The 15,194-nt window shown below is 39.8% G+C and overlaps 1 protein-coding gene across 1 annotated transcript in view; it reads left to right on the plus strand.

Moving 5' to 3' along the window:
* sardh (sarcosine dehydrogenase) overlaps positions 1 to 15,194 on the plus strand; it is a 39,340-nt gene that overhangs the window by 7,859 nt on the left and 16,287 nt on the right. The window contains exons 9-14 of the mRNA XM_010797764.1: positions 526 to 649; positions 5,145 to 5,274; positions 6,702 to 6,788; positions 10,498 to 10,588; positions 10,980 to 11,121; positions 15,077 to 15,160. Of these exons, the coding sequence (XP_010796066.1) occupies positions 526 to 649; positions 5,145 to 5,274; positions 6,702 to 6,788; positions 10,498 to 10,588; positions 10,980 to 11,121; positions 15,077 to 15,160 (658 nt within the window). The remainder of the gene's footprint in view (positions 1 to 525; positions 650 to 5,144; positions 5,275 to 6,701; positions 6,789 to 10,497; positions 10,589 to 10,979; positions 11,122 to 15,076; positions 15,161 to 15,194) is intronic.

Here is a 15,194-nt window from a genome sequence, read left to right on the forward strand (position 1 = left end):
CTTACCTCAACTTGACGTATATAAAGTTTCCAATTGGCATAATATGATAGTATCGAACTCTGAAACTATAACTAGATATCACGCACTAACTTAACGTACCGTGAGTAAACCGACCAAACTGTGTTTTATTTATAAATTAGCACTTTCGATATCCCAAAGTTAGTACAAATAATATATGTCGGGTTATAGTCTTACATGTAAACACAGGAGTTCAACTGAAGTTTTTCAAAACATGTCTTTAGTCATACTGTTTGCTGTGAGAGGGACCAGAATCTGGCGAGGTAGGCATGTACCTTTGTGAAGGTTTTTCTTTAGGGTGTTCAATTTCCCCTTTACCCTCTGGTGGAGTGTCCCTCTCGTTGTCTCCTCCGGCTAGGGAGAGGGTCCTTGATCTGTCTGCATTATCTTACGGCAACCACATTTAGCTTTCTATTATGTAATTTTGAATCATCTCGGTTACAAACCTTAGTACACAGGATATATTCTCTACTTAGTGTCCTACAGTGGTTGGACACCCTCGGGTAGGCGGCGCATCATCTACTCTCAGGCCGTCGCTGTGTCACTGTCCAATCGGTGCTGGAGCTGCAGGTCCGAGTCTAGTCCTGAAGCTCAGCACACTTTGGACAGTGACACCAGGACGGGACTGAGAGTCAGTAGATGAAGGGGACTACGAGGGTGTCTAAGCCACTGTAGGAGCACCTGAAGTAGAAGATATATCGTGTGTAGTAAAGGTTTGTAAACCAGATGGATGACAAAATTTCATAATAGAAAAGCATGTGTGCCGTAGATAAAGTGCAGACAGACAGGACCCTCTCCCTAGGAGAGACAAGAGAGGGACTCCAAGAGGGAAAGGGGGAAATTTGAACCAAAAGAAAAAACCTTCAAAAAGGTACATGCTACACTCCCGATCCTCTCCACAGCATAACAGTTTGAACTATAAGACATGTTTGACACTCGGTGACTCTGTGTACATTGTAAGACTATACCGATTATATCGTTAATTTTGTAACTAACTTGGATAATCGAGGACTAATTTCAATAAATAAACACCAGTTTGGTTGGGTTTACACACGGTAGTAGAGTAGGCCGTGTATCTGTCAGTTAGTAGAGTCGATAACTATATTAGGCCAGATTGGTACAACCCTTTTTTATACGTTCAAGTGGGAGTAAGGGTCTTCTGCCCAAGACCAAGCGTTAGGTGGGTGTCTTTCCCGCAGGGAACCTCCCNTTTGTCGGCGAGAAGAAGAATTTTAAATTCTATCCTTCTACCCTAGTTCTATAGGGAGCCAGTGTAAGGCAGCCAGAACAGGAGTAATGTGGTACCTTTTCCTAACTCTGGTTAGTACACGTGCTGCAGCATTTTGAATCAGCTGAAGCGACTTAACTGACTTCTTGGTACACCCTGATAATAAAGAGTTACAATAATCCAGCCTTGAAGTAAAAAATGCATGGACTAGTTTGACTAGGGTTCAATCCTTTTTTACACTTTGACAGTTTAACATCATCTTTTTAAGTCTGTTATTCGTTCTCTGTCTTCATCAGCCGCTTTGAGATCAAACTGTATTATAACATGACTCATAAACTGTGAGGGTTAGTTCACTAATCTACCAGTGGTTAAGAGAAGAAATACATTTCCATTGTTTCAATATCATAGTATCATGAAAAAGTATTACTCGATTTCAAGTAAAAGTCCTGCATGAAAATGGTTTCTTAAATATATTTTTAAAAAGTGTTGCTGCCAAATGTAAATAAAAGAAAATGTGTCACATTTTGGGAAATGAGCTTTGCTTTCTTTCCAATAAATGGATACAAATATTGATACCGCTCATCTCTGTAACATGGAGGCTAGTTAAGCTTTAAGACTGGAAGTAAGGGCAGCTAGCCTTGCTCGCGTTTAAGTAATCTATAAAGTTCACTAAGAGAACAATATTTCCCCTTTTGGTGTAATCAAATTTCAAAAACTGAAATGTAAAAGTCATGTTGTGGTTTTTTCTTTGAGAATCTGTTTCTGTGTTTCCAGTTTTTGCTCTAAGCTAACTGACTTCTTGTTTGAGCTTCATATTTGGAATACAAACATATGAGCTTTATTGATTTTCTCATCTGACAAAAAGGTGTATAAGCGTGATTCATATTTTAAAGTATGTAGCTCAACAAGGGGAAACAGCTAGCTACCTTGCCCTTAACCAAAGTAAAAATATGCCTACTTAGTTAAAAGCTGACTTATTTAAACAATGTATCTCATTTGGTTGGATGACACATGAAAAGCAAAGTGGCAATGAAAATGTGTGGTTTGTAGTGGGAGTTGTGTGCTGGAAAAAGAATATCAAACTTTTCTTTGTGAATCAAAATTATTATGCAGAAAGAGTGCAAGTTTGCTAAGTACAACACATTACCTGGCAGTGCATTCAGACAAGGTTGTTATGCCGAACAGGAAAGGATGCATAAGGTTTTTTTTTCAGCACTAATGACAGCCTAATGGTTTCAGTGTTTTTGGAAGGTACTGTGAGCAGGGATTGTTATCAAATTTGCATTAGAAAAGCTTTTATACAAAAGGGTTTTTATAGAAAGATACTTGGCAAGGTAAGCTATCAAAAAAGTATTGTCATTCATGTCGAAACACCAGATATCTCATTTTTAATAGGCAGATTGAGGAGCGTAACACATCCTCCCAAGGAGATGCACCCATTGATTTTAATGACCCAGTAGTTGTTCTTTTTTAGCTACACCAACAAACCTCTTAATCTTAGCTCCACTAATGGTGACATGGCTTTTTATTGGAACATAAAAACCAAAGCATTTATGTAAAAGACTGACATTTCTAAAGGCTGTGAAGATTATTCCAAAAACTCTAAAATGTGATTGTTCAGGCAGTTCTTTTATCCACAAAATGAATGTTTCAAGGGGTCGTTTAAAATGACAGGTGGTTTTGTTTTTTATGGATGTGTACTTGGTCTCAAGGACAGATTTTTAGAGCAGTTTTTTTAACTAGGCTGGCAACTTTGGTGGCTGGCATCTCCTGGTGTCCAACAATCATACATATTCCCTTAATTGAATGCTTTAAATGCTCAAGTAATCTTAAAATGCAATTAAATTACGGGCCCATACCATTCAAAAGTAAGGATTACTATCTATTTAACCTGTTCATTGTTAATAATCAGCCATGTCAGTAACTGCAATTCAATATATATTGGATTATATATTTAAACATTTGAATTTAAATATTTATCAGCTCCAAAAAGTAAAAACTACAAGGGCCCTCGAAGAGAACAGACCTTCGTCAATGCCTTTACATAAGATCAATATTTGAGTTTCCACCCCTCGATTCAGATTTGATCCAAAGTGAAATGAATTCTTCCTTGACCCATGCTTCACTCTTTCACTAACTGAAAGTTGTTTTCCATAATCCGGCTGACAAACACAACAAACCAAATTAAAATCATAATATCCTGAGCAGAGGTAAGGAATTTGTCTCGGTTTTTCTAAAAGGCACCAGACGGGGTTTTTGCGGGACACTAATAACACTGACTTTATGACTTTCCGTCCTTTCCGCCTGGCTGTCTACAGACTCCTCAGTGCTTTTTACATTTTAGAGGATTTCTTTGTGCAGTAGCAGCTCCTTTTGTTCTCGTTCTGCAGCTGAGCGTTACTTTGATGTCTTGAGGCGAATGGAGGAAGAAAGAGGAGATACAGAAAGGAGAATTAGCGGGGAGACAGAGAGAATAGAGAAAGCCTTCCGAGTGAAGATGAGCAGGATCGATGGCTTGGGAGCCATTGAGAGAAGTGTGGGGTCTAGGACAAAGAACTCTGCTCCTTAGATACTCCGCTTGAGTGTCAGACCTTGGTAATAATGCAGAAATACTTTGTTCACATGAAAGCGGCTACTGTCAGCTCGCACATCCCTGTGACATTTAAGTCTTAATCAGAACTGAAAGTGAACGCACTGACGCTAATTGTAAAGCCGTAGGAAGTGTTTTCTTGCTCTACCTTCCTGTCTAGCTCCTGACTTAAGGTTCACCTATATTTAGCAGTGTACGTTGCTGTTATTTGGTATGATATGTCAGCAATGACTCAGAAAGCAGTCACCCTCTGAAAGTAAAAGCTGAATGACTGAAATTCCAGTGGAGAGGCACTCGGATCATTGCCAGTGTACATGAAGATATGCATGACTGATAAAATCATTGCATTGATGTGCTGCAATTTTATTTTGTGCACCCTAAATCAGTCAGATTAGTGTAGGAGGGGAACATTTGAAGGCGAGGCGGTCATCACTGCCCAGTATGAGATGTAAAAGCATTTGAGCCAGGCTGCAGGAGGTGAAGTCCAGATGGGAGTAAATTAACGCTTGGACAGGAAACAGAGAGGGGTTTGACAGATGTCTATTCCCTGGTGGGAAAGAGTCGATTCAACAGATGCTACAGGACTGTGCTGACTTACTCACACAGTCGCTGGTCTACAGGCTCATGCCGTCACTTGGACCAAAGTCACAGTGTTCTTGTCAGCAGTGATGAGGAAGAAAAAGGGAAGAGCACGTCTTGGTGATGCACCAACATTACACATCCAACCATCCACTGCAGTAGAGTAGAATCATGTTGTGGGGAAATAAATCAAACAGCTAGACCTGAGTATTTTGTTTATATATTTTTTTAAATGGACCTCATCAAGATTTCAGACATGTCGTTCCAAATAAAAATATGAGATGGAGTTCACCCCTAGTTATGGACCTACAGCGAAAGGTGGTGACCCGTCAGTGTTTACAACTTGTTTACTGCTGCCCCCAAGTGGTCAAACAAATCAGTTATTCCAGCCTGGACTATATCTGTATTTTTTTTTAGTCAAATCTGAAGAGAAAATGCACAAATACACAATCTTCTACACATGCACTCAGTAATCAACCTGTGAGTGCTCAATCAGTTGCTCATTTACATTTTCACAAAATGGATCTCTTGATCTTTCTTGATGGAAGATGCACCCCCTTGCTGGAGCACCTGTTTCTGAAGATCACTGTGTTCCTGCAGGATGTCATTAACTTGAACAGTGATTCTTAGAAAAACATCCAAACATGGGCAGATAAAATGGCACACTTGTGTTTGGCCCGAATTAGAAAACAAAGTCCTCACGTACATTACTGCTGTTTTATTTCCCAGGTGTCCGATAACTTTGTCTTCAGCCTGTTTGACCTGGACTGGGATGTATTCACTCAACATATTGAGGGTGCCATCAACAGAGTTCCTGCTCTGGAGCAGACTGGCATCAAGTCCACCGTCTGTGGACCAGGTACTAGCACACACACAGACACACACAGATACACACAGTAGTTCCACAAAATCATCATTTTTTATTAAAAATCCTGCATGCACATTTTCTAACAGTAGGTTTCAAAACCAGGATCAAGCAGCCTTCAATGGTCGAATTAGACGCATTAAAATGAATAGAATGTGTCCATCTGTGGAATACCTTATGCACCGCTGTACTGTATTTGCTCATGAATATCTAACCTAGCAGGCTATGAATGTTTTAAGAGGAGCCTGAGTTTTTATCCAGGCAATATCAGGTTTCGAAAGTGCTTGAGTAAGCCAATCTGTGGCTAGCCTGAATAGTTTCAGTATCGAATTGGGTTTTTCATCATCATAGTGTGATGCAGCTGTTTTCGAGAGACAAAATTACAACCAATTGTAGGGATGAATGACCAGAAGAAGACAGAAAAGGAAAAAAGAAAAGATAATTGAAAACATTGATGCATACTTAAAGGAATAGAAAAACATAAGAAGAGGAGAGGGGAGAGTTGAAAATCTAGTGAGTGGCGAGAAAAACAGAAGTCAAGGGGGAGAGAGCTCCGATGAAAGAGAAACAAAAATGATGGATTTTATCAAAGTTGTTGCATCTCCTTGGCAGTGACCCTCGCTTTGAGGCCGGCTTTTGTTTCATTTGAAGTTTTGAATCATAATAGTGCGCTTTCTTCAAATCCTGCATTGATATTGAGTCATAAGGTCACATGATGCTATCCAATAAAGAAGTAGCTGAAATGTTATAAAAATATTCATATAAAATAGGAAAACCCTTAAAATAATATTTAAAAAGGTGTGTAGAAACACAATATGGTATTTTGTTGGAGTCACTTGGTCAAATAACCATGAAGCAATTGAAAGAAATTCAAACTTTTCAATGAAAAACAAATATAATATAATACGTGGACGTAATTCCAATTAAGAGATGTATGCTGCTTTTTCTGTGTATAAAGAATATATTGTCTAGATTTGCAGTTATATGTTCATATGATATGAATGCTATTGAAAAGATCCAATATTAAGCACATTTTTTTAATGATAATATTAAAAATAATAATGCTTAAAAAATTAAATTCGGATACAAATGGGTTTCTCCTGCCTGTCCAGTTTTGTAAAAAAAAATGCTGCTTTGATTTGTAGACAGTAGGTCAAATTACAGGGTAGCTATTAAAAAAACTAAAATGATATTCGATTAAAACTTTTATGTAAAATCAATAGACATGCATTATCTTATAAAAAACTGACATAAAAAACTGACATAAAAAACAACTATTAAACTTATAGCACAGGGAAGACTTTAGGGACCTGGACAAAACTGTATCGCTATCACTCATCTTTTACACATAGTAGAAAAATGTGTCATATGTGGTCAACCAACTTTCATACAAAGTTTTTCTTGCTTCCTTCTGTTTTCAGAGTCATTCACAGCCGACCATAAGCCTCTGATGGGAGAGGCCCCGGAGGTCAGAGGGTTCTTCTTGGGCTGCGGCTTCAACAGCGCTGGTAAGTGCTGCAGGGACGGAAAAATCAAACATGGAACAGGGGAAGATTGTTAAGTAGAGAAAATAAAGCAAAGGGAGAAAAAGAGCGTACTTATATCTCCAATACACAGTTGTAAACAAACGATAGATACGTGTATGACTGACACTTTCAAATACTTAGTGTGTAAAGCTTTTCCTTAAGGGAACCATGAAATGATAGAGATAGAAAGGTCGAAGCAATCATCAGTACTTGGCAATATAAGCAGGGAGGAAAACAAGCAAGGAGAAGCGGCCGAAGAGTGTTTTCACCCATACTTTGACCCAGCCTTCACCAATCTCTGTGCACACTCTCAAGGCACAAATGAATAATGTAGGGGAGCATACCTTTGACATTAGCTGGGGGAGGAATGTAAGTCTCTCAGATGTCTGAATACCAGAGAGAGAGAGAGGGGGTGTAAAGGGTAAAGTAATCGCCATCAGTGCTAACAGACGTTTGAGAAAAAGCTTAATAGCTAAAGATCCCGGGGTCGAGAGGTGGAGCACTAATGAGCGAGCATACAGTCGTTTTTACACTCACGCATAACAGAGACCATTGTTTTTTGCTTCAGAAGTGTCGTTTTTTTCCACGTTTGATGCAAACTGCTGATGGATCCCTGCTGCTGTTGAAAAGTGCCTCGTTTGCTCTCTTATGCCCTTACCACTTATCCATGAGACACTCGTTCTGTCCATTAGCCTGATCGTAGGTCAGTTAGCAACTTGTTATCCATTGTCAGGTTAACCAGTGCGCACACACTGCGTTCCCTGAGCCGCTGGTTCCTTTTATAACTCTATTCATTAGATTGCATAAGGTTTTTACATATGATTGGAATAAGGTGATTTAAGCAATTTGTTTATTATGAGATCATTCATCATCAAGGACATTATGGTACATTTCTGTAACTGATTTGTTGTTTAAGTCCAGACAAAACAAGTGATTGACTTCAGATTGGGCTTTTTGGAATTGTATTCGGAATATCCTTGTTCAAAATGAATAAATAAATACCTTTTACTTTTTTACATGTGTTAATAATAGCCTTTATTTGAACATTTAGAAATAAGAATAGAAAGGGATAACAAACAATAAAAGTCCCAAGGTCAGAATCGAACATGGACGTTCAACCCTCCTTGTAAATCTTTATTTTGTTTCTACTTGACGCAAATAGAAATGTCACATTCCTATCTGAATCCAGGTTGATAAAATATTGCATTCCCCTTGTCCTCTGGCTTTGATTTGCCAAGCTTTCACCAGGCTCATTGAAATGGGCCCAGCGTCCCCCAGCTATCACACCATCGGTAACGGGGACTTTATTCTAATAAGGAATTTCTTCCTGCCATGCACAGCAAGGGTATTCTAAATGCCTTTCACTTGCCTGACACACACATATCTGCATTCAGCATGCAAAAACACAACAAAACATCAGAGTCCGATCAAAGCAGGAGCTTAAAAACGTCCACCTTTCCTCATGTAGTCCTTTATTTATCCTTCTCACTTTAATGTCTTTCTTTTCCCTCTGCGCCCCTTTGTCCTCTCTCTATTACACCCATCACAGAATAACTTTTAAAGCCTCCAGTTGTTTCGGCTATCTTGGTGTTAATTTTAGTTTCCAAGCAATCAGTAACTCTACGTACTGCAAGTTATTTTTGTTACCTGACAACATTAAGTTAGTTAATTTGTGTCACAACAACCATGCTGAACTTTTAGTTATTTATTTTCATTATGGTTCTTTAATTGCTTTGAACTGCTGAACCTCTCGCATGTATTACCAAGTTGCTTATAGTCATTATGGCAAGCAGAGTTAATTTACAGCTCTGGTTGCTTCTTATTTTACTTTACAGGTTACACAAATGAGATAGATTGTGTAAAAAGTTGTCTTTACAGATGCTGGTATTAAACATTTGACATAACCTTACTAGCAATCTTTATGCTAACAAATCCTCCAAGGTGTTGGAATGTCTGACCTACAACTCATAAAAACGTAAAGATTTAAATCAAATGTATCACAGTTCGTCCTAAATAGAGGTTTAATTTGCTTACGCTACTATGGCAGAGAAGGATAAATACAATTTGGCATGTCTGCTTCGTCTTCAAAAGCATCGTTTTAATCACTAGCGGCATCACTTTAAATGTCAGAAGAGAGCAACTATCTAAAAAGAATCTGATGGCAATACAGAAGAGGGGAGAAGGGGTGATATATAATGACATGGAAAGGAACAAATGTTTGCGCAGCATAAACGAACAATCATAGAGCGAGATAGCGATAGCGGGGAAGCAGACAGAGAGTACAAGGGCAGGAAGGAGGGGTGATGAGATGAGTGGAAGCACCAGCGTAAGGGTTCACACGCAGATCCGCGCTCACACATCAGGGCACTTATCTCGGGTGACATTTATCAGTGCCACCTCGCCTTCTTGGTTGTCTCCACGTTGTCTTGGGAGAACTCCATCATCGCCCTACCGCCTTCCTCCTCCCTCCATCCCTCTTCCTCCCTCTCCACCATTCAAACATCCACCCCGGCTTGGCCCGGAGTGACAGTGTCCGCAGATGAGTGAAGCGATGAGAGATGAAGGGAGAGGGCCTGCTGTGAGAGATGGGGGTGAAGGAGGGATGCAAGGACACTGTGTGTGTGTGTGTGTGTGTGTGTGTGTGTGTGTGTGTGTGTGTGTGTGTGTGTGTGTGTGTGTGTGTGTGTGTGTGTGTGTGTGTGTGTGTGTGTGTAAAAAAAAAGTATGCAGATGACCAGCAACACAAGAAGGGGGTTTCTGGAAGAATGCGGCTCATTAACCCAGCTGTTTTTGGAACAGACGGATAAAATATTGAATTTTCGGGTTGAAAAAAAACAGCATACTTCAACTGATGAGTTCAGATTGCTCAGAGGCGAGGGTCAAATCACTGACAAAGGTCAAAACCATCCTCTGTATGTCTGATGACCTATAGAGGCATTTCTTCTCTTTTCCAAACTAATGAGACATACTCACAGCCCTCCAGGCAGACGGACAGTGAGAGGTCCTTTATGTTGTTCACATCTTGTTTTCTAACCAGTAATCTGTGACAATTGGATGTGATTTGGGTATAGATTTTGAAACCAACAATCATTTTCATTAGCAGTTATTTTTCTCTATTCGTTTGATATTTCATCGACTAAACAATTATTTCAATACAGATAAATGCATAGCTAGAATTGTTGAGTTGAGAAGTTCTAATGAGTCCGATTGTGTTTGTGAGCTTTAAGTCGTAATGTGGAAACAACATCGATGCTTCAAAGAAGATGTGTTGTAAGTTATTCCTCAAAGCGTTCAAAAACTTGTTTATAGTAATATGATAACTCTTTATAAATCGCTTTTCATGCCTTGATGAGGCGTTCACATGAATTTACCCAGTAGAGAAACAACATTTCCAGTTATTCCAACAACACATTCAACCTAAGTTTCAGGGCCATTCGTTTTTCATTGAATCCTGCTGATAAAAGAAGAAGCAGACAGACAAATGGAGATGAAAACACACCATCCTTGGTGGAGGTCATGAATCCAAAACCAAAGACATTCAATCAAATCCTCACTTTCAAATATTAGATAAAGCTAAATTGCCCTTTTTTTGCTTAATTGACTTGCTTAAGTTATGAAATGTTTTATATAAGGAACTGAAAATGACATCTGTGTTATCATTTCTTTCCCTTTTTGTATTTGTTTCTGTCAGGCATGATGCTGGGAGGTGGTTGTGGACAAGAGCTGGCTCACTGGATCATACATGGCCGCCCTGAGAAGGATATGTACGGTTATGACATCAGGTACATCCAGTAGGCATTAGGATCATTTATAATGGGGGCTGCACCCTGTGTATTTTGTTAAGGGCCACTAAAGGATGGAGAGAGAGAGCAGGTCGCAGGTTAACCCTTTTGAAAATGTTGCTAATAATGTGAATGACACCCCCCCCCCCCCCCTTGAATCACCTGCAAGGCACATCAAATGCACACTAAGCCTGTATACAAACAAACAGTGATTAAAGTACGTTTCATACAGATGGAGCCACCCTACGAAGCAGAAACATGCTTTTAATAATCAGCTGAGCATTCTAGCAGAGGACAGCACGAACCAGAATAAAAACGTTTTAATGAACTCGGAATGCGTGTGACTTCTAATGAGCGTTTATCTTTTGAATTCGTCTCCCTCCCGTCTCAGGCGTTTCCATAACTCGCTGACAAACAACCCAAAGTGGATCAGAGAGAGAAGCCACGAGTCGTACGCTAAAAACTACTCTGTGGTGTTCCCATTTGATGAGCCGCTGGCCAGCCGCAACATGAGGAAGGATCCTTTTCATCAGGTAAATGAACGCCTCAGCGGTGTGTATTGAAGAGTTCAAGGAAACATCCAGTTGTGTGTCTTTCCTTGTGCGATCTAATCAAGCTGCTTTCAACTGTGGTTTGATGAGTCATTTAAGTTGAGTCACCTTGGGTTTGAAAGCAAATACATATTTTTCTCTTAACATGTTATAAATGATGCAAAAAAGGATTACTCTAACATTGACAATACTGAGCACTCAATAACTCCACTTTGTCTGTCCCTGTTATATTTGTAGACTGTTGTTTTTTTATTTATCTATATTGTGACTACACACAGTATTCAGTTTGTGTCTTTATTGGAAGAGTATCATTAGTCAAACACATTTTTTTTTCTTCTCCTATTCTGGCTTATTTCCCCCGAGATGTTACAAAAACCATATTCATAAATAATGTTCCTCCATCTGGTGAACATTAAGTATAACCTTGGCTCTATTCTAACACTTTCAGTTAGGTAAGCAGGGCTTTGACTTTCTGCGTAAAAGTGTAGGCAGAGCTGTGAATCTTTCAGGATTTAGACCTTTTGGCTTGAACATAGCTGAGGGGGAATCTTTCTGGACCCATATTGACTAGGTTTCCTAACATAGATGAAACCTGCTTCACTCTCTAAGTCGCAGGAGCTTCTCTGCTGCCATATAACCTTCCTGGCATCTTCAATCTCTTCCTATATTTGTAGAGGTTGCATGACTCACCTCTTTTTCTCGTTTTCTTCTCAAGCCATTTATTCCTCTCTCTTTCCCCCATGCATCTACCCACGGCCTTCAATTTTATTTCTCTCTGGCATTCTCTTTTTGACGTCCTCCAAGATCAGTTTTCTCTCCTATTCATCCTTCTATTCAGACTTAATGTCTGCTTCTCCCTCTCTCTCCTCTGGGATCGCCACTGTCTTTGTTCTCGCTCCAATTTGTGTTTTTGTTCGAGAAAAGAAGCGGTTATGGCATTTCCCTCCCTCTTCTGACCTCTTTAATCGCAGCATCTGATTGGATAATTGAGACAGTAATGAGGCGAAATCAATATAGTAACAATGCCACTGAACCCCAGGTTCTGCAGGCTTCAACAGTGCAGAGAACACATTGAATTGAGTTCATTTCAGCTGCAAATAGGATTGTAGAACTGAATGTACACTTTCATGTCTCTATCCTTTAATATTTTGCCGAGCTCGTCTTGAAGCACTGTTGATGTAAGTGTTAAAAAGATATCATCTGTCAAACTGTGACCCCTTCTCGCTCATTACTCTCAGTATGTTTATATGTGTCTCTCCTCCTGTCTTCTCTGCACAAATCTGGAGGCAAAAAGCTGATTCAGACTCCGGCAGACAGCAGTGTAACTTATCCCCTGCAGCTACACTTATTAATGCCATCCTTGCCAACATGAGTATAAATGATACACTTAGCTTCGGTTACCGGTTCTCGGATGTCTTTCTGCTTCCTTTCTCTCCTTAGCCAGACACAAACTCCTAATGGGCCTCGCCGCCATATTTTATGCATTAATGACCCACATACCCTTGCTTTCCTGTTCCAGACTTTATTTACCTGTTATTTAACTGTTGCGGTTTTCACCCCCGCTTACGCATGAGGGCATTCTTTCAGAACGGATTACTGTCAAACAAATTGCATTAGTGATGCTGTCAATGTGTTTTGTAGATCATGCTTACTGCTTTCTTACAGCTTGTTTTATTAAGCTTCTCTGACACCTTTCATGCATAATCGACCAGATTTCCCAGAAGGTTCTTTAAGATGTTGTACAGAATGAGCACTAACATTACGTGATGTTCATTTTTATTTAAATGTTTTTCAGTAAGTAGATTGTGTCTTCATAACAAGTGTTTGAATGTACTTCTGTTTTAGATTCATAACTGTGTGCTTTATTTGTTGAACTGATTTTAAAAACACATGTTGTACTTCAAAAGGATGGACTTAATTTGTATGATTGACAGCTCACAAGAACTTGAGATAAAACAGATGCACTGCTTTTTCTTAGAAAGCCTTACTTGCAGCATAATCCAAGTATTGCTGTCAAGGTCACTTTGTATCCCCTGTGTTTTCCAAAAGAGAGTACCATCTGTCTTGAGAGAATCACACCATTGACGTATGACGCGCGTGCAGGCAGCAATAGAAATACGTGAAAGATGTACCGTGGCCAGAGTTTGCTTCTGTGTTCCACTGCAGTGCAAACTTAATCATTACAAAAATGTGTAGGCCACATTTAATTGGTGATTTCCATTTGCAATAGCATTTGAAGATACTTTTTAACATAGAAATTGGTTAACACTTTAAATGCTCAACAGGTTGTCAGCATGCAGTGTTATATACAGGCATATCTTCCATCCTGTTGTACAACACTGTATCAGTATGACTCAATTTCTCACTATTACAGATCCCTCTAGCCAGCAATGAATACTTACATTTGCATAACAAGTGCCGGATCAGGTATTATCATGTTATGTTCAGTATAATTATGACATCAGATCTTATGCTAGCCGGCTACAGTAAAGAGCACTGAAAGGACACAAATAGTCGCTCTCAGGTAGACGGACTGTTGCTTGAAGGAGAGCATGCTCCCTGTGAGAGTGGGTTGGTCCAACCCTAGGCTGCCAGCCCATTAGACCCCTGCTAATCACTCGTCGAGGGCCATCACCTAGCAACTAGCCTTCCTGCTGTCGGAGTGCCTCAGATAAATGCAAGGGTGGCTGAGTAACTCAGAAAAAAAAACCACAAGAAGTCTAATTATTATTTTTTAAATGAGCTTTTTGTTAAAGATACTCTCTCTTGCTCCTCATCACGGCGCCATGTATTGTGGGTAAGAGCTACTTAAGGAGTTTGATCCGCCAAGGGAGCTCTGCAAATAATGAGACTGTCTGCTTTTAGGAGGCAATTCGAGATTATTTCAGAAAACAAACAGGCCAGCTCTGACACTGCTGCTTCCACGTTTTCTCCACCTCGGTAGCACAGAGGGTAATTATAGCTTGGTGTGGGAAGTTTTGGCAAAAGACAGCTAGCTGCCTGCTAGGAGGAGAGCATAGCAGTACATACCTACCGACTGTGGGCGACTGTCAATTTTAACAAGGACGATGGGGAGTGCGGAAATATCTTGTTTTAACACTGGTCAAGTAATCAAGGATTAACAAGTGTACTATATTTGTTGTGTTGTACTCAGTTAAAAGCTGCACTTCCTCATCATCAGTGATTGTATATATTTTATCTTAAAGGTCCCCTATTATACTTCTTTTCATCAATATATTATAGGTCTCAGACATATACAAAACATGTCTCTGAAGTGTTTGGCTCCAAACACCAAATAGATCATTGCAGCATCCCATAATCCCCTCTGTTTCAGCCCTGTTTCAAAAGTGCTGATTCTCTGTCTGTGTCTTTAGATTAAAATAAGGAGCCACTCCCCACGCCCCTCTGAGAGAGATTTGGTTAAAAAGAACACAATGGTGCTCTAGGAGGAGATTCAGGTGATAAGGTGTGGGGAGGGGGGTTACCTTGGTTGGTGATTGGCTAATGGTCACACAAGCCAAAAAATTGTTCTGACATCATAAAGTGACCAAAATCTGATCAGCTCATTTTCAGACAGGTTTCTATATAAATGGATCAGGACACAAAGAGAGTAAATATTTTTTCCTGAAACTTTCAGAATCCCTTTCCACAGAGGGGACACATGTTTATGTATAAAAGACATGAAAAAGTGGCTTTTGCATAATAGGTGACCTTTAACATGGGATAAAATCAGTATGCGTAATGTGAAGGGTTGTTGTGTTTGAACTTTGAGTGCCTTTCAGCCCCACGGAGCGTTTTAGTGTCCTTCAGCTAAATGTTTTGGATCAATGTTACTCGTTGGTTATGTACTGATTCCCGATTTGTTAACGGTTGTATATATGTCAGCTGCATGTACTGATTTGAAGTCTTTGTATGTGTGTGTTGTTGTTTGTCCTAGGTGCTGACGGAGCAGGGCTGTGTGTTCCAGGAGAGGCACGGCTGGGAGAGACCTGGCTGGTTCAACAAAGATGGGGCTGCTCCTGTGAGACACTTTCACTGCACTCATTTATTGTACA

This window comes from Notothenia coriiceps, unplaced genomic scaffold (assembly GCF_000735185.1).
Source record: "Notothenia coriiceps isolate Sejong01 unplaced genomic scaffold, NC01 NC01_scaffold00038354, whole genome shotgun sequence".
Taxonomy (NCBI): Eukaryota; Metazoa; Chordata; class Actinopteri; order Perciformes; family Nototheniidae; genus Notothenia; species Notothenia coriiceps.